Consider the following 22,633-nt stretch of genomic DNA (forward strand, 5'->3'; position numbering starts at 1 on the left):
GGTTTTGAGCCTTTCCAGCTGGAACATGAGCAGCAGCTGAGTGATAGGAAAAGGAGGAGGCGCAGGCTGGAGGAGGGAGGAGCAGGTTGAAGCAGGGATGGAGGAGCTCAAGATCAGTGGTGTTAGAATGGGACTGTGAGCTATGCGAGGCTCAGTGTTACATTTGTCTCACCCATCCGATGGATAATCTGGATAATCGGCTCCTTTGCAAGAAGCCAAATGCTTTACTGTCCTTTAAAGTGCTGGGCGTGGCGTTGGAAATCACTTGTTATCAGAATGAGCAGTACTAGGCAGTATTTTCTGATTTCAACCCGTCGGAAATATGATTTCACTTTTATACATTGGAGGAAAAATAAAAGCTGACTGATCTCTGGCTCTCCTCGTGGCCACACCTGAAGGGGCAGGAGCCCAGGTCTAGAAGCACAAGTAATTGCCTTGCTAGGACACTTCAGTAACCAACGGGTTCCCTTGTCTGAATTGTAGTCTTTAGCAATACTATCTTCTGATGTTTTACTAAATTACAAAGAGGCTGCTTCTGCAACATTGAAAACAGAACCCTTCCTTTCTGAATTATGATGAACAGCACCTGAAGGGTTTAAGTCTTCAAACAGCAAACTCGAGAAAACATGGCTCCCACCTTTCACTCATCTGTTCCTGGGGGGCTGGAACATTTCAGACATCCTCTGGGTATAGAACTAGGCGGCTAGGTGATGCACACCTTCAATAAGGCGCTCTGGGCCAGAAAACACCCCCTCGCTGAAAATGCCCAGCACCTTTCATCTTCGAAGCTCAGCCAGCTCCCGCCAGCCTCCTGAGCCTGGGTGCTATGCACTTTCTGGGTGCATGTCTCTAGTCTCAGCACCCTGTCTAGATGGCTACTTCAAGGAACTGTACCATGGTCTTCCCATGGCTTCTGCAATAACCTCCTTTTTCTCTTCCTCCTTCCCTCCTTCCCTTCCCCCTTCCCTTCCTCCCTGCTTTCTTTCTTTCCTTCCTTCCTTCTTTCCCTTCCTCCCTCTCTTCCTTCTTTCCTTCCTTCCTTGCTACTTTCCTTCCTTCCTTCTTTCCCTTCCTTCCTTCCTACTTCCCTTCCTTCCTTCCTTCCTCCCTCCCTTTCCTTCCTTCCTCCCTCCCTCCCTTTCCTTCCTTCCTTCCTTCTTTCCTTCCTTCCTTCCTTCTTTCTCTCCCTCCCTGCTTTCTTTCTTTCCTTTCCTTCCCTTCCTTCCTTCCTCCCTCCCTCCCTCCCTTCCTTCCTTCCTCCCTCCCTCCCTCCCTTCCTTCCTTCCTTTTTGTGCCAGTCCTGCCAGTCCTTGGCTCAGGACCTAGGCACCGTACCTGAGCTTTTGTGCCCCACAGCTCTGCTTCCAGCTTTTGTGGTAGTTAACTGGAGGCATGGGTCTCACAGGCTTTCCTTCTCAGGCTGGCTTTGAACTGCAATCCTCAGATCGCGGCCTCCCAAGCAGCTAGGAGGAGAGGCGGGAGCCACGGGCACTCCCGGCAATGAGGGTGTACCTCTCCTCCTCCTCCCTCCTCCCCTCCCACCACACCACAAATTCCCACAACCCGAATTTCTCCAGTGGCTCCTACTGACATCACACTTAGACTGTAGATGAGCTTTGTGATTATACAAATTCTTATCGTCTTGCGTCTACGTACATATGCATCCTCACCTGTCCGCAAACCCCTATTACTCACTCTTCAGGTCAGGTTGATCTTCTTCTGTTCCTAGCACATAGAAGGTTTGTTTGCTGCTGCCTTGTAGACCTTGCACCCTTCATTCCCTCTTCACCTTTCTCTCTACATGGGTAGCTTCTTTGAATTTCATTCATATCCTAGCTCAAATAAGCCTGCTGCAGTCTCTTTGTAGCACTTGTCTTTAATCATAATTGAGTTATTTATCTATGTATGATCTATGTATTCCTTCCCAGGGGACTAAGTACTGTGAGAAAACCATTTGCTTGCTTTGGTAGCTGCGGCGTCCTCAGCGCCAGGAGACACTCAATACACATCTGTGAAGTCGATACAAAGAGTGGGGTAGAAATGTATTGGACCAACTTCATGCTCTTAAAGCTAGACCTCCTGCTCTGCTGTGTCAGCCAGGGGGCCTGAGTATCCAGGGCTTAAACGACATTGATACAACCCATTATTTTCCATTTATCGATTATTATATATGCTTATCTTCCTCCTAGGGAGCCCCAAAGAAGTGGGGGTGAATAGAATGATGGGGGCACTAAAACCTCCCAGGCAGTCTTGGAGAATCCACACAGCTTGAAAGGGTTCTGTGAAAGTGATCAGCACCAAGACACTGCCGGCTGAGGGAGGCGGCGGCACGGGAAAGCTTCCCAGACTCAATTCATCTACTTCTAAGTTTGTTCTAGAATGGCTTCTAACCCATGATGCGGGAAGGACTATCTCTTTCCTCCTCACCATGGAACCATGAAGCTACCTCTGGCTTCTTCCACCAACAATGAAGTTTAATTTTATCATACATCTACTAGTAATTTGACATCTTGGACCTGTCATTGTATGACAGTACTTTACAGCCCAGCATCCAACCTGGTAAAAATTCAGAGCTCCGTTCCATGTCTACAGTACATAGAGTATGAAGTACAGACTACACCAATCGATCTGGGCATGCCTGATTTAATCCTCCAGCGATTGCTGTTATTCCCATGAGAGCCCAGAAGGGCTCCTGGCCTATGTAAGATCACTGGGTTGGCAGGATCCACGGTCAAACTGAACTATCCACCCCCAGGAAAGCTTTCTGCCTCACTCCAATGTCTTTTCTGGTCCAATCTTCCAATTAATCCCTTCAGAGAAGTTTACTGATCCTTGTAACTGATTTCAGCTTTGCTATTTACCAGATACCAAAGCATTTAGTAGCATCAGGAAATTTTCTTTGCAAAGGTGTCATTTTCTGATGGTTTACTTGCATTTTAGAATGCTTAATCCTAAAGACATTCTCTAGTATCTAGTATGGTATCATTTTACTTTGAATAAATGTCACCAAAACATTCTTCAATTGGACTAATTTCTAATTTTCTAGCCACTGGAGGGCAAGTGGGAGGATGAATGGCATAGAAAGGGTCAGAAAAAAGTTCTGACTTTGCTATAACTTAGTTTGAGACTACAAGCAAGTTACTCAGTCTGCTCCGAGTCTCAAAGTCCTGTTCATAAATGGGAAGTGACACTATCTTCCTACTCAGCATTGTTATGAAAATTGAAACAACATAACTAGTAGAATCAGCTAACACAGTGCCTGGTCCCCATAAATCTTAACTTCTTGCTTTAGCCCCTGTATCTCATTGAGAAATCCACTAGTTACAACTAGTAGAATCATTTCTGAGCTGCAAGGCCAAATATAAAGCATTATGGAGGAACGTCTAGAGTCTCTTTGCTTACAAAGAAGCTTCTTGTCTCCCTTGAGTTAACAGGAATAGAACCATGTTACAGTTATGGCTCAGAAATCACTCTCACATGAGAAATGACCATTCTGTGGCAGCATTGTGTTTGTTATCAGCCATATCAAAGCCAGGAACTGTCTTTGGGAACTGTCTCTCACCCCCCCCCCCTCAAATAAACTCATTGGGACGGTGTGGCAGTCTGGATTCCTTTCAGGGAATCAGAGGCAAGATGAGCAGGCACGAAGCCTGAAGCATGGGTTGTCAGGACACCTGGTGATCAACTTCTGACGTACTCAACGATGCAACAAGGAGATTCGAGGGAACACAACCACAGTGCCCCGGGGTTCCACACGTGATCCAATGTGAAATAAACAAGAGCCAACTGTGAATTATGAAGCTGTGATTCCACCGAGGGGTTCGTGATGTCATAAACCACTGGGGCAAAGGTAGCGTCGCCAGAGGACCCCAGCGGGCCTGGAGGCCTGTAACTCGGCAGTCGGCTTCAGGAAAGCCTTGGGCCTCCGGCTGAAGCTGAAGCCTCACCTCTCTACTTTCAGGAGCTCTCCTTTTTCTTGATGACTTCCTCTGAGCTTGCTCAAATCGTACTTATTGCGATTTTCTGAATGCAGTTTCTTTCTCCTACTTAGTCCAGTGGTGTATCAGTTAAGACAGGCTGACCAACAGGCCATTCGGACAGCAAAAGACGATTACACATATTTCGTTAGAAAAACAAAGCCTGATTCTTAATAGAACATCTATTTAAGAGCCCTGGAGTACACCTTAAAAGGGGATATTTTAAATATAACCTTAGTATGTGTTAAAGCTTGTGCCCCACTAAGGGAATAAATTCAGCAGTCATTAAACATAATAAATCTAGGAAAGTGAAATTTCACAAAGCATCATCTGAGAAAAGGATACATGTAAAACTTGGCTTCATCAGCTCAAAGAGAAAATACATAATCAGAAAAAAAGAAAATATGTAATCAAATTTTTTTTAAAAAGTTATATTTTATCAGTAATCAGGAAGTACATTATAAAAGAGTAAGAAAAAGAAAGGAAGATGGAAAGGAACTAGGAGGTAGAAGAAGAAGGAAGGAAGAGGAGAAAAAGAAAGGAAGAAAGAAAGAAAGAAAGAAGGAAGGAAGGAAGGAAGGAAAGAAGGAGGGAGGGAAGGAAGGAAGGTAGGAAGGTAGGAAGAGGAGGAGGAAGAGGAGAAGAAAATATAGTTAACTAGCTAGCTGTGAGGGTGTATGCTTGTAATCCCAGCTAGCTGGGAGGTAAAGGCAGAAATATTCCAAGTGTGAAGCCAGCCCAGACAACAGTATCAATGCGATATCTCAAAAACACAATTTTTAAGGGCTGAGAGGTTAACTGAAGAGAGATTACCTTGCCTAACATGGGCACGGCCCTGGGTTCAATCTGGAGTACCAAAAAATGAGAGAGAGAGAATGAGACAAGGAGGAAATAAAGAACATAAAGAAGGAAAGAAGGAGGGGGGAAGGGAGAGAAGGAAAGAAGGAAGAAGAGACGGAAGGAAGGAGAGGATGGGGGGAAGGAAGAAAATACATGCTGTAGTTTAACTCCCTGAATGCGGTGTGTTTTCATTTGAAAACTTCCTTGTACATACAACTAGACTGTGACTACCAGTATCCAGGAGATGGCCACTTTTTCTTTCATGCATGTGTTTCTAACGCATTTATAAGATTATTTCTTTGTTGCTTTGTATGTCCCTCCCCCACAGTGTAACCCCCGCTTTCACTATATTTGATGTCAGTATAACATGTGGAGGAGATGGGGACAAACAAGTCGTTTAAGGATTCAGGTGGACCTGTTGCAACAATGAGAAGTACAAAATGTCATGTCAAAACCAGCTTTACAATGTCGGTGTGGGGGGGGAGGGGGGTATGATTGGGTGGGGGGAGGGGGAGGCTGGGAAGGGAGGTGAAGGGTAAACAAAGGAGGAGGCTGCAATGCTTGGTAAGAAATGTATGCATTATCCTGCCCATGTAATTGTAACCCCTCTGTACAGTATGTTCTCAAATAAAATTAAATTTTTAAAAAAATGCATGCCTCTCCTGGAAGAAGTGTGGAGATAGCCATCAACGAAAGTTAGAGTTGGTATTTTACGTCCCACAACCCTTTCCTCAAGTTGTTTGTCCTGGTGTCATGCAAAGTACTTTCTTGAGCAGGGCCTGGCCGGGCCAGGCTGGGGACGGCTCCGTGGGAACGCTCTATTCTTACTTGTTCAGTGCTCCAGCACTCGCCAGCCAACCGCTTGCAAGCCACCCAGGAGAGCGAAAGCACCACGCCACGGATTCTGACGGATTCTGACGTCGGACACATCAGCCTCTCAGTCCCTGAAACTGCATGCTCCTGATTGGAGAACTGAGACTGGCACGTAGGGAGGGGATGAGTAACTAGAGACAAAGAGTGTGACCCATGGAGTTGTCCTCACAGGAAATGTGACGATTCCTCACCAGCCACGGTGGGAAAGCGTGAGGTGGAACACGTGTTCATCCTTCGTGCTGCATGGCAATCACCTGTGCTACGCCACACGCATGAGCTGGGTGGTTCTGGTTTCCAGAGTAGGGGCGTGGCCTAGCTTCTGCCTGTTTAAGACCCTCAGTTCATGCTGATGCAAATGACCCAGTCAGAGAGAAAAGTGAATTGGGTGTGGGAAAGACATACAGGAAACAAGTGAAGCAAACAAAAGCCAAAGGGACACTTCCCTGCATAAGGAAGGACAACAGGAACCCAGAACCCTGCATTCGGAAGGACAGACACGACACGACAGATTAGAGGCAGCATTTCAGGCACGTGTCAGAACCGCTATTCAACAGAGTTGAGAACAGCAGCAGCTGGAGGGAAAGTGATGGAGGACCGTGACAGAGTGGCCGAGCACCCGCGGGCTGCTGGGGACGCCCACCTTGCTGCTGTCCAAGTCACACTGTGGGCCTCCATCTGGGGAGATGCTAGCACTCCAGCCCTGGTGTAACCTGTCCGTGGTGTCTCATCCAGTGTTCAGTCTCCTCGTGCATTACAGCTGTTAGTGCCCAGGTCTACTGTCTAAGAACGCCAGGCAGACTTAGTTTGGGAGAAAAAAAAGGAAGGAAGGAGGAAAGGGAAGAAAGGAAGGAAGGAAGGAAGGAGGGAGGGAGGGAGGGAGGGAGGGAGGGAGGGAGGGAAGAAAAAAAGAAAGAAAGAAAGAGAGGAAGGAAAGAAGGAAGGAAGGAGGGAGGAGGGAGGGAGGAAAGAAAGAGAGGAAGGAAGGAAGGAAGGGAAGGAAGGAAGGAGGGAGGGAGGGAGGGAGGAAAGAAAGAGGAAGGAAGGAAAGAAGGAAGGAAGGAGAAAAGAAAGAAGGGGAAGGAAGAAAGAAAGGAAGGAAATTAGGAAGGAAAGAAGCAGATGGAAGAAAGAGAAAAAGAGGGAGGGAGGGAGGAAAGGAAGAAAGAAAGAAAGGCAAGAAAAAGAGGAAGGAAGAAAAAAGGAAGGAAAAGAAAAAAGGAAAGAAGGAAGGAAGGAAAAGAAAGACTCGTAGATACTTCATAATATAAAAGTTCAGTCTGCATGTCTTCTTGGTATATCAAATTTCAAAGCATTATTGTGAAAACAGGTCACATACCAAACTGAGAGCAGCATGTTTCTATCATTCAACTGGGTAGGAAATCTAAGTTGGAGGCAGAATGGAGACCTTATTACAATCCCATGGAGCACGGTGAGTATTATGCATGCGTGATAACTTCACGCCAGTGCCACAGGCTCTCGGTGGAGTTGGAAGGTTGCGTGCATGTCGCATGGCTGGTCTGGAACCTTACTGGCTATGCCAGGGCTGCCTGGATAGCATTCTAAGTTGCATCATATGATCTCCATACATTTCAGAAGCTGGATGGAAGGGAGGGATGTGTCTTCCTCAGTCTCTGTTAGTGATGACTGAAGCCAGTGGGAATAGAAAAGGCAGATGCCATCCCAAGTTACCAAAACTCGGTCTTGACCATTTCGTCATGGAGAGGAAGGCTGGTCTGAAAAGGAGACCCACAATCAGGGCGGATTTTAAGCCTAACTCCAGAGTCTGCCTCACACTTTTGGTGACGAATGTCACCTCGCGTTTCTAACTGTGGATTAAAAACACACGCGGACTTAGTCACTCACATCACATTCTGTAAGCGTGTGGCCTTCTGGAGCACAGTGATACTGTCATTTCAGTAGCCTTACATGAACGGGAAACTACACTGAATATATATGCAAGCCTGGAATAAAAGATGCTTCTCAGGGGTTCTGGGACAGAGTTTTAAGCGAGTATTTATATGTGTCTTCAGTGGGAAGAGCTGGGAGAGCTGGGCAGATACCTCCTTCCATTATCCTTTTATGACCAACAACGACCCCGCGTTATAGGTTTTGGGGTAACAGGCAGTGTGTGCACTTTGTTTGTAAATGAGGACAGCAAGGCCCCGAGAGTTGCCTGTTGTGAATGGCGGGACCATAATTTAACACAAAACTCCCTGGACCCAAGATAGAATAAATGGGAACCCTAGCGTTCCGAAATCCAAAGCAAAGATTTCTGTGTGTGCACACACAGTAGGATGGCAGATTGACTCTAAAGCTTAATTCATGTTAAGTACACACTGTACCACTGAGCTACGTGCCCAGTCCCAAAGATGCCTCATGAAATAAAGGTCATGAATGCATTTTTAGTTTGGATCTTTACTCCATAATTCACATAATTCCTCAACTGATCCCTTGGGATATGGTGTGTGTGTGTGTGTGTGTGTGTGTGTGTGTGTGTGTGTGTTTGTGTGTGTGTGTGTGTGTGTGTGTGTGTGTGTGTGTGTGTGTGTGTGTGTGTTCTTTTTTTCCAAATGTTTTTCTCTTTGGGGCCTCTGTTTCCCTAAAGAAGACAGGCAGAGGCAAGGCAGTTACGTGCCGACTCCACAGTGAAGAATTCAGGCATGGTTAATTTACAAGTATTTGTGCACTATGGCAATGTATTGCCAAGTGTCATGCTATACTTCTACTTTCTAGCTCATCTCGTTTCAGTAAGTATTAAGGGATCTGAAAGAATCTGATTGACATCCAAGATGGTGGGATTTGATTTAAAACAAATATAAGAATCATGCAAGCCACCTCCTCATGGTCCATTAAAATTCTCTAAGCCACCATTTTCTTATAGATTCATAGAAACAAATATGCTAGCTTTACTTACCTCCAGCTTTCTGAAATATAATATTTGTATATGTTAAGTTTATGACATAGTTTCACATTCTACTTTACTCTGCCTTTCATGTTGTTAATGTTGTTAATACTTTCTAACAAAGTAAGTTGTCAGTTTCCAGGGAAAGGAATTAAATCAACTGGTGCTTTATGTATTTAATTCAATTAAAATGATTGTGCTCCAAAATCTACTCCAACACAGACTAGATTTCCTGGTTCTCAAGAGGAGAAGGAACAGGTGAATAGAGAGAGAGTAGGTCAGCTCCTGTCATAATGTCCCACGTACCTCTGTGAACACGGAAGCAGGTAATTGGAGGAGATAGGTAGTAAGTGGGGGGGGGAGATGGGGAGAAATGATAAAAAAGGAATGACCTTGATTAAGATGCGTTGTGCTCATAAATGAACACGCTGAACTGCAACTCCTTCATGTGACTACATGGAGATAACTTTAAAACTAAATTTTAAACAATAAATAAAAAGATAAATGTCCTGGTTCTTAAAGGTAATCCAAGGTCTTTAAAACAGAAAACCTCAAAGAGGGTAGAAAACAGACATTCTCACTAATGTCAAGAAAGGGGAAATGATGGCGGAAAGGGAAGGGGAAGACAGGAGGGAGAGGAGACATTTAAATAGTTAACTAGTGCTCTGGATCTTCCGAGCAAAAATGATCACACTCGGAAAAATCTCTTGGTCCCCGAGGGGAGCGAAGTAGAGACTGCGGCCACAGCCCAGCCTGCAGGGGTGTGATTTTCTGTTTCTCTTGTCAGGAGGGATTCGGTCTCTGAAATACGCCTAGCAAAACTGCAGATTTCAGCTCTATGATTAATGAAGTAAATTACATTTTATTTCTTAAATGTGTGGAGGATTCATCCTGTGGTCTTCCCCCGATCTTAAGGATTAGGCTGTGAAAGAGCACATCTGGTTATGAGCAAGAAGCCCTCTGGGTGGTTCTCTTCCTTTCCTCCCTGAGAAAAGAGGCCGGGTGGGGAACTACAGATATTTTTATTGGGCAAGTGTGTTTTTTTAATTCTCAGAAGTGGTGATTACTCTCTCCCTTGTCCATGAGAAAAGAGAAAGGCTGATTATTAAGATGCATCTAATTCATCATCTAAAGTTCTGTTTGATATGACTTCCTGTCACTTGTAAACTATTTGTATTCCTAGAGTAGCGTTTTTAAATTCCATCTTTCTTAAGAATGATTCTTAAATTGCCCTTGTAATAATTATCTGTATCTCCCTCCGGTGATAATTGCCACTTTAATTAAAAGTTCGTGTTTGAATAAAAACACATTACCTTTCATTGTTTTTTTTTTCCTCCCAAATGTTTCTTCCTCTATTAAAATATACTACCATGTCCTGGGCTATGCTGCCATTCTATCTTTATTATCCTAGGAGCACAGAGAAATAAATAAGGATTCTTCTCCTATTCTCTACTGCTGTACGTGTAAGCCTTCACATGTTTTAGTAAAAAGAAATCCAAGATCCAGGGATCGACAAGAACAGATTTTTTTCAACCCCTTCTTTGTCCTCATGTTGTGAACTGGGTCTTCTCAAGTCATCTAAACACTTAATGACCGAGTAGTTCTCTAACCATGTTCCAGGAGCCTGAGCTAGGTGCTAGGCGAGCTCCGCCAACTTCCAAAGAAGAAGTGTGTCTCTTGTCTGTCTCCCCGCCAGAAAAACCGAAGGGAAAAAGAAACTGTTTACTCTGAAGTCCTTTGGGGCTGAAAACGCATCCATTGGAAGGCGGGTGCAAGGAATTCTTCCCTGCGAGGCCTGGCTGGCAGAATCCATGGGAAACCTCTGCGGGCTGTTTATGTGTTTGTTTGTTTAACTTTCCTGATGAAAACAAGTGGGACAAATGTTTGTGTGTTTTCTTAATTTAGGGGAAACACGATATCTGAGAATGGGATTAAAAATTCCTCCACTGATTAAAGAAAGATCAGTAATCAAGGATGTTAATACAATGTAATCCAAAATTATGTAAAACTCAAAAAGAAAGTATTGTAACACCAAAGTAATAACCCAGCGTGGGGAAATATAGGCAACTTGGCTTTCCTATTTTAATTTTTAATCTAAAATTCCATACTCTTCAAAAATCAGTAGATGTCATAATTCAGTATTACTTATAATTTACTAAGTTACTTGCAACTAGGCAGTGCAAAGACAGTAAAATCATAGTGTGCCAAAATTATCAACTGAGCTTATTTTCTTACACTGTGGAGCAGTATAGTTTGTGGATATGTTGTTTTCTCCTACTTAGAAGTCTCTAGTCTTAAGAAAATCATCAAGGCAAATTAACGGTCATAGAATAGTTAGCAAAATAAGTCAGATGCAGAGGCACTAACTTCACCAGAGTATCAATGAAGAAAGTGGTTTTGGAAAGGGATTGCTTAGAAGTGGAGTCAGGCAATCCAAGGTCTCACAAGGAGGTCTGATGAGAGAGGACCTTGGAAGGGCATGAGCAGGTTTCCCCAGAGGCTTGGGGTGAGGACTTTGCAAATAAGAAGTCAGAGAAGCAGAAATGAGACTGAGAACATGGGGAAATATACCAGCTTACCCAGCCTGTGAGGGAAATACTTCACACCTGTGTGTTGTGTGTATGTGTGTGCGAAGGGGGGGGGTTGTTGGAATAAGAATGAAAGATTAAGACTCTAGAGACTGATCAGTCCAAAAAAACTCAACCCATTTTTATGTGAAGAAGAATGAAAATCAATTGTGCGTTCTAAAGAGGAGAGCTAAACTATGTATTTATGGAGGAAGTGAATCTATCACTCAGCCATTTGACAAACGTGCTAAGGATGCATTGATTCTCCCTGTGCCCAGGGGAAGAAAACTATGGGTGCAGGGAGCTCTGAGTTAGGATGGTACAGCAGCGTGGGTGAGATCTGACAGAGCTGTGCTAAGAGATGGACTTGATACATCACAGAAGGAAGATTTGCTGGGAATCAGAGACGGGAGACGGGGAAGGAAGAGGGAGTCAAGGACAGCTCTGAAATGTTGCACCCATGCGCTGTCATGCAGGAAAAGGGAGACATCTCAGAGAATTTGACTGGGGAAAGGGAGCTCATTAGCTCCACTTTTTATTGTTTTTGAGATTGGAGCATTTTGTGACATTCAAATGTACATGTCAAATAAATTTAAAGATTTACAGCTCTGTTGTGGGGGGAGGTCTTAAAGCTACAGGATCACCAGACTGTAGATGATTATTACAATTGAGGGGCTAGACGGTATCCACAGGCAAAGAGCATAAAGTGGAAAGGAAAGGGTAAAGTGACTAGTACTTTGGAAAAATTAGAAAGACACTTGAGTAAAGAAGAGGGGCTCATTCTACTATATAGTAAGCACTACTGAACTCAGGAAACAGTTTGACAGCTGTCCGGGTGACATATAATAATCCTGACCAGTATTTAGGAGTAGCACCAGAAAGATATAGAAAGAAAAGTCTAAATGTACACAGCTGGTGTTACCACCCAATCTGAATTAATAGAAATATATGAAAAAGATTAAACGCAGAGATTTAGATTCAATACCTTTTTCGAATGAAGTTCGAACGAACTTTGCTGTCTATTTATAATGAGCTACTTGAAAAAGTAACAGAATGATAACCAGTCTACTAAGCCACAATTTCCCAATTCCAAAGAGGTCTCTAACTGGGCTATCATAAAATGAATTTACAAGAGAGAAAAAACAGATGTAGATATCTAGTGCATAGCATATCATTGATTTCAGCAGCCTTCTCTTTTCTTTTTGGAAGATTCTAGAAAACGATATTTAAGGGGCCTTTTAAAGTCCCAGTTTCCTCTCTGTAAGCACACAGATCTTGCACAGATGTTAGTGCAGAGGATGCACAACAGAGAACAGAGAGAGTAGATCAAGAAAGACAGGAGTCTGGAACACTGATTCGCATAGCACACAGGCCCAACCCAATTCTACCAAGCCTTTTGTAAAACAGCACCCGGCATTTGTGTGGGAAAATGCATGGAATTGTGGAATTGTGGTGCTGTGATTGTCACTAAAAGGCTGGTTCGGCTTTACACTTTTCCCACAACCACTCTCTGACTCAACATTTGATTGAGTTGGAAGCCTGGGCCTTGAAGAAGTTGTATGTCTGAAGTTGCATCTCTGAAGAGATTTGTCCCCCTATCCACGTGCAGTAATACCGAGAGAGCACTCATCTGATTTGCTGCTTCTTTATCATTTATACCACCTTCCCGCATTACGAGGTCTCTTAACATATAGCGACATGACTGATGATGAGAAATTTAGTGAATGTTCTTATTTTCAGACAAATGTCTGTGGGAAAGCGATTTCCCTTACGATTCTGGCCTCCTGCTCCAGCTTCTAGTGAACACTCCAGCTCAGATTATCCCGCGAGGCGAATACAACCATCATCATCTATGCAAAGAACGTCTTCGCCGACCGAGCCAGGGTGCGGCTCCCACAGTTACGGCATCTCCATGAGGTTAGAAGAGCAGTAAACCGAGTTCGCAATTTGTAAAGGAACTTAAGAAGTGACCCTCAATCCCTCGAGCCCGTTGCCCACATGGAGCAGATCACTGGAGATCAGGAGTAACATTTGGAAACGAAAGCTGTTTTAGACGCTCTCGCTCTGGTCCACGCAAGATTTGAGGGGCTAGGGCTGCGTTTCCTTTGGGGAAAAAAGGTCACCCCAACTCCAGGACAGAGCTCTAGGGTACCAGATAATTCTGCCCAGTGGGAAGGCACCAGCTACTCTGAGGCCTCCTGTGTCTTTGAGCATCTCAAGGTCATAAGTGAAAGAATCACACCCTCATCCTCAAAGCCAACCCTTCTCTCTCGCCCAGTAAATGCAGATGCCAGGTTTAGCACCTGTGGACTCCGAGAGACAGTGCTCCTGCCCAGTCTCCTCCTGCCCCGTCCCCTCCTGCCCTGTCCCCTCCTGCCCCGTCCCCTCCTGCCCTGTCCCCTCCTGCCCCGTCCCCTCCTGCCTGTCTCTCCGCCTCTTTCTGGCTCACCCTGGGACCCGGTCCCCCTCACCGCGAAGGCCACACGGACAGCAGGCCCTTCTCGCAGCCAGCAATCTCCACGTGTCTCTCCAACTGTCACCAGTGTGCCTACAGCCCCGGGTGTCTCCACACTCGCCACACCCCTTGCGCTCTGCTACCTGTCTCCTGTCCTCTCTGGGTGCCCAGAGGTGGGGAAGGCAGGGTGTCCGGACCCCAGCCTGGGAGGCTCGCGCCCCCTGTCGGAAGGACCGGGCAAGAGGGGCTCGTCTCTAGGCCGGGCGGCCTCCTACCTCTCCGACAGCGGCCCTGCTGCCCACGGCGCGGGCCCCCAGGACACGCAGAGGCACGTCGGGCTGCGTTCCGGACACGCAGAGGCACGTCGGGCTGCGTTTGAAAGGCTTACGTGCGCCTTGGGTCCCTCTCGCTTCTGCTCCCTCCGCACATTTCCCTGCAAAAAGGCGAGTGTGCAAAGCCGGCGGCAGCCCGCGGGAAGCGGCCCGGCGCGCGAGCGGTGCGAGCCGTGAACGGAACGCCCGTCCCCGGCAAACAGCGCCGAGAAAGCCAACCAAAGAGGGTCGGGGCCTGCGCCCAGCCCCGATCTCGGGGGTCAAGTGAGCACCCACATTCCCGAGGGGCTCCCCGTGGGACCCCGGGCCCGCTGGCGCCCCCAGTTCCCGACGTGGGTGCAGAGCCGTGGGGAGCTGCGCGTTCAGGGCCCCGGAAGGCGCTCTGAGCGCAACTGGGAGCCCTGGGCGCGAGGCCTGGGACCGGGAGAGGCCGGGCGTCCCGGCCCCTGCTGCCTCGGGGTGCTGACCGCCGCGTGCCGCGTGCGCATGGAGCGGCCGCGCCCGCGAGGCTCGGCCCAGGGCGACCGACGGAGCCGAGCGGCGGCGCGGGCTCCCGGGGCGGGGCCCGACCCCAGGAGGCCGAGGTGGGCCGCGTTTGGTGGCGCCTGGGGCGCTGGTGTGGATGGCGGCGAGTCGTTAGCCCGAGAATCCAGCTTCCGGGGGGCACCCCGGGCTGCGGCCCGGGAATCCAGCTTCCGGGGTCCCCGCCGAGACCCGCGCGAGCCAAGCCTGGTCGCGCGAGGACGCCGGCCCGGGCTTCCCGCAGCTCGCTGGGGGAGGGTGTTCTTCCGACGTGTGTCCTGCCCGCCCCCCAAAACCCCTCTCCTACCCCCACCCCCAAGAGAGACCCCAGAGACCGAGCGACTCCACGCCCCCCCCTCGGTGCCCGCGCGCGCGGCCGCGGTGCAGACGCGCTGTACCCGCCTGGGTGTGAGACGCACACTGCGGCCCCGGGGCGCGGGGTCCCCGGCCCACGCGCGGGGGCCTCGACCTCCGGAGCCGGGGTGGGCGCGGGGACGGAGCCCGGGGTGTCGCCCGGAGCCAGGCGCCGGCCAGGCTGACCTCTCCCAAGTGTCTCCAGTGCAAAGCTAGCGGGGTTCGCGGCAGCCGGCTTGGGGGGGGAGGGCGGTGACCCCCGAGTCAAAGCTGCCACGCCGGGTGCCGCGTCGCAGAGGCCGCGCGGGACCCGGGGTGCGGTGCCACTCCGCCCCGCGGCGCCCGGGCCTGCGGGCGGACGGGCGTCCTCCCAGAGACGCGCTGCGGGAGCCGGAGGGCCCGGCCGCGCGCACCGGAGTCAGCCCGGCCCCGGGGTGAGGCCCTCGCCCGGACAAAGCCACTTCCCCCGCCCGCCGCGCCGCCCGTGCGCCCCGGTCCGGGCGCTCGCAGGCCGGGCCGGGCCCAGCGGTGCGCCCTGCGCGCTTAGCCCCGGCCTGCGAGCGCCTGTGCGCGCCGTCTAATTGACTTTCCGGCTACCTTTTTATGAGTACATGTGTTTCCAACAAAAGGTCTCATTAGGACAATCTGGTTCCACTAATTTAGAGGTTGGGAAAGAACGTGGGAGACCGGCGCGCGCTCCCCCCTTCTTTAAGAGTTTGCAGAAGTTGAGATTAAGAAATGACAGGGGATGCACTGGCCCCCCCCCGCCTGGTTTTATAACCGGTTCCCTCTCGCTCGGGCTACCTGCCCCGTGCCGCCTGCGATCCCACTACACACCACGTACCCACAACAGCCATCTGATTCCTAACGGGGGGGGGGGGGGAGGGGGAGGAAGAGGAAGAAGAGGAGGGGGAGGAAGAGGAAGAAGAGGAGGAAGAGGAAGAGGAAGAAGAGGAGGAGGAGGAAGAGGAAGAAGAGGAGGAGGAGGAAGAGGAAGAAGAGGAGGAGGAGGAAGAGGAAGAGGAAGAAGAGGAGGAGGAGGAAGAGGAAGAAGAGGAGGAAGAGGAAGAAGAGGAGGAGGAGGAAGAGGAAGAAGAGGAGGAGGAAGAGGAAGAAGAGGAGGAGGAGGAAGAGGAAGAGGAAGAAGAGGAGGAGGAGGAAGAGGAAGAAGAGGAGGAGGAGGAAGAGGAAGAAGAGGAGGAGGAAGAGGAAGAAGAGGAGGAGGAAGAAAGGAGAAGAGAAAGAGGAGGAGGAAGTTGCTGTTGTTTAAGAAATTTACTGAGCTGGATAGTGGTGGGGGGAGAAATCCACTTTTAGAAAGGAAATGGAGCGGATACACTGTAAGATGAGGGCGCTGAACTGTTGCTTGCTGGTGGGGTTTGGGGAGGTCAGTAAGAAGTCCCCACTCCGGACACTACTTCGTTCCTCGGTGCTACACTCGACTAGGCTGTCCGTCCCAGATTCTCCGAATTAAGAACCAAATAGTGCAAATAGAACCAAATTGCTAATTTCCTTAGGAGAAGAAACCGTAGGCAGGTCGGGAGTCCGGACTGTTTCTCTCCACCTGGGAAAATCAAAGGCGAGGCCGCAGGCTGGGTCTGTCTGAAGGGAAGATCTCTTCCCGGGCCTGGCAGCGATCAGCGGGGCCGCGGACGCCGCCAGCCTGGAGGCCGAGCGAGCCCGACGCCGCGGGCCCCCATCTGACCTAAAGAGCTGAGAACCAAGGACGCCAGCTCCCCGGCCCCGCTGGCATAACGGGCTCCAGCCTGGCTTACCCAGACAGCGGCTGCGGGGACTTCTGCCGGCAGCCGTTTGTTCGAAGGCCCCGGGAAGCGCGGCTCGTGTCTTCGGGCTCCGGGCTCCTCCAGAAACGGCAGGCCGATCCCGCCGCGCGCAGCCTCCGTCCGGAGGCCTCGGAGCCTCCCCGTGCCTGGAGTCGGGCATGACCCAGGCAGGCCCCCAGTGTTTCCCCATCCTCCCGGGACAAAGGACCCCACCTCTGTCCAGTCCGTCCCTGCCCCTCGGGGTGACCCAGGGCTTGGCAGCCACCGCGGGGCCAGGCGGGGTCTCCCACAAGTCCGTGCCCGTCTTCAGAACTGCTCTGTGCCCGGCCGTGGGTGCCCTGCCCAGCTCTGCTTGGTGCCCAGAACAACGCCCTGACCAGTCCCGACACCTCACTCGTCCTGGGGTTTGCTTGCAAAAGACCAACAGCCACGGCCGGCGACCGGCGACCCGGCCGGCGGCGCGTTCCATCTGCCTCTCAGCCTCCGTTTCTGTCTCGCCCCCCCCCCCCGGCCTCGTCCTTTGGCCCGCGGCTTCCCCAGGCCTTGTTTTCTGTCGGAAGTGCAGCTCTCAGTGCCCGGGATCACGGGAGCGGGTGCGAGGAGCCGCCGGTCCCGGCGCGACCCCTCCTCGTGCCTGTGCGTTCTCTGGTTTCTTTGGCACAGGGCGCGCGACCCGCGGACGGCGCGCGGGGCTGAGCGGGGCTTCCCAGCAGCCCCACCCCAAACCCCAGCCCTGCGCCCAGTGCCGCCGCGCTTGGGGACCCGACTCCGCAGCCCGGAGCGGCAGCCTCGCCGCCGGAGGCCAAGGCCGTGCAGAGGCGCCGGCGCCGGGCCGCTCGCGGCGGGAGCGGCCGAGGCTTCCCGGGCTCGCGGAAGAGCCGGGTGGGGAGCCGAGCCCCGGGAGCCGAGGCCCCTCGCGGCCCGGCGCAGGGGCGAGGGCCGGCCCGCTTCCCGCGGCGCCTCCCAGCCCCGGCGGCGGCTCTTTTCTGAGTTCGGAAACCGCTGGCCCGCAGTTTCTAAGCTTTATTTTTAAGTCGGGGATAGCAACGTTTTGTGAAGCCTGAGGGTTGGAAGGCGCACCCCAAGTCCCGGGTCTCACGGGTGACCAGCACCGGCTCAGATCTCCCCAGGGAACCTCTCCCTCTCTCGCCCCCTCTCTCTGTCACCTGGGACGCCCTGGGCGGCACGCCGCGACGCCCCAGCCGCGTTCGTAAGGCAGAGTGCCGGGGAGCACCGCTTTCATCGGAGAGGGGGGCTGGGGCGAGGCCATCCCTGGAGAGCCAGGCCCCCGACAGCCCCGCGACTCTGGGGCGCAGCGGGAGCTCGCAGGCCCTGTGCCTCGGCTGCCCGGGGTGTCCGGGACGCCGGGGCCGCGGGGCCCGCGCAGGGCGCACCGCCCGGGGCTCCCCGCGCGCCCAGCCTCCCCCGGCCCGGCGCGGCCCGCCGCGGGCCTGCGACCCCGGCCTCCCCGGCCTCCCCGGCCCCGGCCCCGGCCCGCACTCACTGTCCTGCTGCGGGGTGTCGCTGCCGCTGGTGAGGCCCGGCGACTCCAGCAGGCCGCGGCCCGCCTCGCCCGCGCCCTCGTCCGCCGGCGCCGCCACCATGTCGCCCGCCTCCTCCAGGTCCAGCAGGTGGCTGACCGAGAAGTTCTTCTTGGCCTGCAGCGGGTCGAGGCCGCCCGGGCCGTCCAGCCGGCCGCCCAGCGCCGCGGGCCGCTCCAGGACGTGCGCGTAGCCCGAGGTCATGGCCCGCCCCGCTCCGCCCCGGTCCCCGCTCGCTCCGCCGCGCCGCGCCGCTCCGGTCCGCCCGCCCCCCTCTGCCCGCTGGAGTCCACACGCGGTGGGCGCGAGGGGGGGAGCCGAGCGCAGCGGGGAGGGGGGCGAGGGACGGAGGGAGGGCCAGAGAGAGAGAGAGAGAGAAAGAGAGAGAGAGAGAGGCCAGAGAGGGGCCCGGAAGGCCGGGCGAGGCGGCCGGAGGCGGGGCGCGCGGGGCGCGGGGACCCCGCACCGAGCTCCGCACCGCGGACCCCGCGGCGGCCCGCGCTCCCGCAGCCAGGTCCGGCGCGCGCCGGACAGGGAACCGCACCGAGGAGTTCACCTAACACTTGTAATGATGGAACAAAAGTGAGCCCGGATCAGAAGAGAGGGAGACAGGGAGAGAGAGATGGAGAGAGAGATGGAGAGAGAGGGAGAGAGACGGACAGGGAGAGACGGACAGGGAGATGGAGAGGGACCGGAGAGCGCGCAGCCCTTCGCCCTCGCAGCTTTCCAAAACCTTGCCCAGCGCTCACTAAACAGAGGAAGGAGGAGGGGGGGGAGGGGAGGGGAGGGAGGAGGAGGGGGAAGGGGCCGGCGGGCGGGGCCGGGCGAGCAGGGAGGGGGAAGGCAAAGTCGGCTTCCAAAAAAAAGAAGGCCAAGACGGCCCCGTCCTCCCTCCAGCCCGGCCTCCCTCCTCCTCCCTCCAGCCCGGCCCCGTCCTCCCTCCAGCCCGGCCCTGTCCTCCCTCCAGCCCGGCCCCGTCCTCCCTCCAGCCCGGCCCCGTTCTCTCTCCAGCCCGGCCCTCGTCCCCCCTCCAGCTGGACTCCCAGCACCCGCCCTAACACTCCCTCCAGCCCGCGCCGCCGACCAACCGGACCCGGAGCCTCTGCAGCTCCGGAGCGGGCAGGTCCTGCGGAGGGGCTCTGCATACGAGTGTATACGTACAGGTGTGTGCATGTGTGTGCATGTGCGTGCCTGCATATACGTACAGGTGTGCGCATGTGTGTGCATGTGCGTGCCTGCATATACGTACAGGTGTGTGCATGTGTGTGCATGTGCAGTATAGTACAGGTGTGCGCATGTGTGTGCATGTGCATGCCTGCATATACGTACAGGTGTGCGCATGCCTGTGCATGTGCATGCCTGCGTATACGTACATGTGTGCGCATGCCTGTGCATGTGCATGCCTGCGTATACGTATGTGTGTGCATGTGTGTGCATGTGCATGCCTGCGTATACGTACAGGTGTGCGCATGTGTGTGCAGTATACGTACAGGTGTGTGCATGTGTGTGCATGTGCAGTATACGTACAGGTGTGCGCATGTGTGTGTGCATGTGCATGTCCGCGTATACGTGCATGTGTGTGCATGTGCGTGCCTGCATATACGTACAGGTGTGCGCATGTGTGTGCATGTGCATGCCTGCGTATACGTACAGGTGTGCGCATGCCTGTGCATGTGCATGCCTGTGTATACGTACAGGTGTGCGCATGTGTGTGCATGTGCATGCCGGCGTATACGTACAGGTGTGCGCATGTGTGTGCATGTGCGTGCCCGCGTATATGTACAGGTGTGCGCATGTGTGTGCATGTGCATGCCTGTGTATACATGGGTGTGCGTGTGTATATGCACAGGTGTGCACACGTATATGTGTATGTATGTGTGTATATGTGTATATATGTATTTACACACCTATATAGGTACGTGTGTAAAAATAGGGCTTCCGAAATCCAAAGGAGGGCGGCAGCTCCCCCAGCCCCTCCCCTGCCCTCTCCCTCTCCCCTGCTCTCTCCCTCTCCCCTGCCCTCTCCCTCTCCCCTGCTCTCTCTCCCTCTCCTCTGCTCTCTCCCTCTCCCCTGCTCTCTCTCTCTCCCCTGCTCTCTCCCTCTCCCCTGCTCTCTCTCCCTCTCCCCTGCTCTCTCTCCTCTGCTCTCTCTCCCTCTCCCCTGCTCTCTCTCCCTCTCCCCTGCTCTCTCTCTCCCTCTCCCCTGCTCTCTCCCTCTCCCCTGCTCTCTCTCTCTCTCCCCTGCTCTCTCCCTCTCCCCTGCTCTCTCTCTCTCCCCTGCTCTCCCTCTCCCCTGCTCTCTCTCCCTCTCCCCTGCCCTCCCTCCCCTCTCCCCTGCTCTCTCCCTCTCCCCTCCTCTCTCCCCTGCCCTCCCTCCCCTCTCCCCTCCCCGGGACGCAGGCCCTCTCTCCGGCACTTCAAAAGGCGCGGAGTGGCACGCGAGGCTTTGTGGGAACACGAGAAAATTGGGGCCCCGGGAGGGCGGTCTCCACTTAATGGGAGCCTGCAATTACCGAGAACCTTTGAGCCCGCCTGACGCTCCACAGACCCCTCTCCCCCTCCCCCATCCCCACCCTCTCCCCTCCCCTCCCCACCCCCCTCCCCACCCGCCTCCTTCCCGGGCACAGTCGGATCAAGGAACCCCTGTGGCCCGCAGCTGGGGGGGGGGGGCGGGGAGGGAGGGGGGAGGGGAGGGGGGAGGGGGAGGGAGGGGAGGGTTAGGGAGGGGCGGATCTATCCCCGGTGCAGGTCCAGTTCCCACCCCTCGCCAGACGGACGGGGCGGCACCCGGGAGCCCGGGCCCTTCCGACGCCCGGCGCCGCCGCCTCCGCCTCGCTCGGGACCGGGGAGGGGTGGGGCCGCGCCGGGCACCGGGGAGGGGCGGGGCCGCGCCGGGCACCGGGGAGGGGTCGGGCCGCGCCGGGCACCAGGGAGGGGTCGGGCCGCGCCGGCCGCGGCCTCTGATCCGACCGTGGTCTCGCGGACGGGCCCGGGGAGGCTGCGGCTCCGGGCGCGGCCCCGCCCCGCGCGCTCGAGGGAAGGTTGCGGGGCGCGGGCTGGGCGCCCAGGCTGGGGGGGGGGACCCGCGGGGATCCCGGCGGAGGGCCCGGAAACCGCCCGCCCGGACGGCCGGGCCCAGCCTGTGCTCGAGCGCGCACGCGCACGCGCCCCGCCGGGAGGGGGACGGGCGGGAGCCGGCGCCCACCGGGCGTTTGATGCCATCAAAGGCCGCGGATTGAAACCAGATGTGCGCCGGCCTCGCGCATCCCGGGGGGGGCGGGGAGGGGCTCTCCGCCGTCGGCCCGCCCCCGTCCTCCCCTCCCCGCCCTCCCCCTCCCCGTCCTCCCTCCCCCGTCCTGCTCCTCCCCGGTCGGGTCCCCCTCGCCCCGCCCTCACACCCCTTGGCCCCCGTCGCGCCCGGGCTCCCTGCAGTCAATGTCTTCCCTGGCCAGGCACGGGGTGGGGGGCTGGTGTGCGGGGTGGGAACGGGTGAATCTGGGGCCCCCTCCCCAAGAACTGAACGGAGGTCCCGACGCTCCCCCCCTGCGTCCCCGGGCCCCACAGCGGGGACCCCCCCCAGCCCAGGGCTCCCTGCGCCTCCACCCCAGCCCGGCCCCGACCGCCCTGGGGACAGAGGTCCGGATGGGCCGGCGCTGGGACGGACGAGGGGGGGGAGGGGGGCGGGGGTCCCGTCACAGGGCGGGCCTCGCTCTCCGGAGGGTCAGACGCCTGCTGGGGAAGCAGCAACCATGCCAACCGCCCCAAACCTGCGCCCAGCATCGCCCCAAACCTGCGCCCAGCATCGCCCCAAACCTGCGCCCAGCATCGCCCCAAACCTGCGCCCAGCATCGCCCCAACCCTGCGCCCAGCATCGCCCCCAAACCTGCGCCCAGCATCACCCCAACCCTGCGCCCAGCATCGCCCCAACCCTGCGCCCAGCATCTCCCCAAACCTGTGCTCAGCATCGCCCCAACCCTGCGCCCAGCATCGCCCCAACCCTGCGCCCAGCATCGCCCCAACCCTGCGCCCAGCATCGCCCCAAACCTGCGCCCAGCATCGCCCCAAACCTGTGCTCAGCATCACCCCAACCCTGCGCCCAGCATCGCCCCAACCCTGCGCCCAGCATCGCTCCAAACCTGTGCTCAACATCGCCCCAACTCTGCGCCCAGCATCGCCCCAACCCTGCGCCCAGCATCGCCCCAAACCTGTGCCCAGCATCGCCCCAAACCCAGAGGCCCGAGGCCAGGGAGAGGGAGGGCTTTGGAGACTGGGGGAGGGCCCCCACCCAGCAAGGGTTCAGGGGTGCAGGGCCCCCGGCCGGGGCAGTCCTCTCGAGCGCGGGACCCTTCGCCATGCGGAGCAGCTGCCTCCTCTCGGGCCTCCTGCGGAGGCCTGGTCTCAGCTGCCCTTCTGCCGGGTCTCCCAGGAAGGAGGCCCCACGCTGGGGCTCAGGCTGGGGGAGCTCTGTCTCCCTGGAGCAAATCTC

The 22,633-nt window shown here is 54.5% G+C and overlaps 1 protein-coding gene across 3 annotated transcripts in view; it reads right to left on the reverse strand.

Moving 5' to 3' along the window:
- LOC138818214 (paired mesoderm homeobox protein 1) overlaps positions 1-18,883 on the reverse strand; it is a 68,491-nt gene extending 49,608 nt beyond the window's left edge. For 2 of the 3 annotated variants that reach the window (XM_070009198.1, XM_070009200.1), the window contains exon 1: positions 18,111-18,883. In XM_070009198.1, the coding sequence (XP_069865299.1) occupies positions 18,111-18,351 (241 nt within the window). In that variant the 5' untranslated portion in view covers positions 18,352-18,883. Of the gene's footprint in view, positions 1-16,597; positions 16,803-18,110 lie in introns of those variants that run through there. The other variant, XM_070009199.1, reaches the window with a different exon arrangement.
- Between the last annotated feature and the right edge of the window lie 3,750 nt (positions 18,884-22,633).

This window comes from Dipodomys merriami, unplaced genomic scaffold (genome assembly GCF_024711535.1).
Source record: "Dipodomys merriami isolate MVZ:Mamm:240054 unplaced genomic scaffold, mDipMer1.0.p SCAF_72, whole genome shotgun sequence".
NCBI lineage: Eukaryota > Metazoa > Chordata > Mammalia > Rodentia > Heteromyidae > Dipodomys > Dipodomys merriami.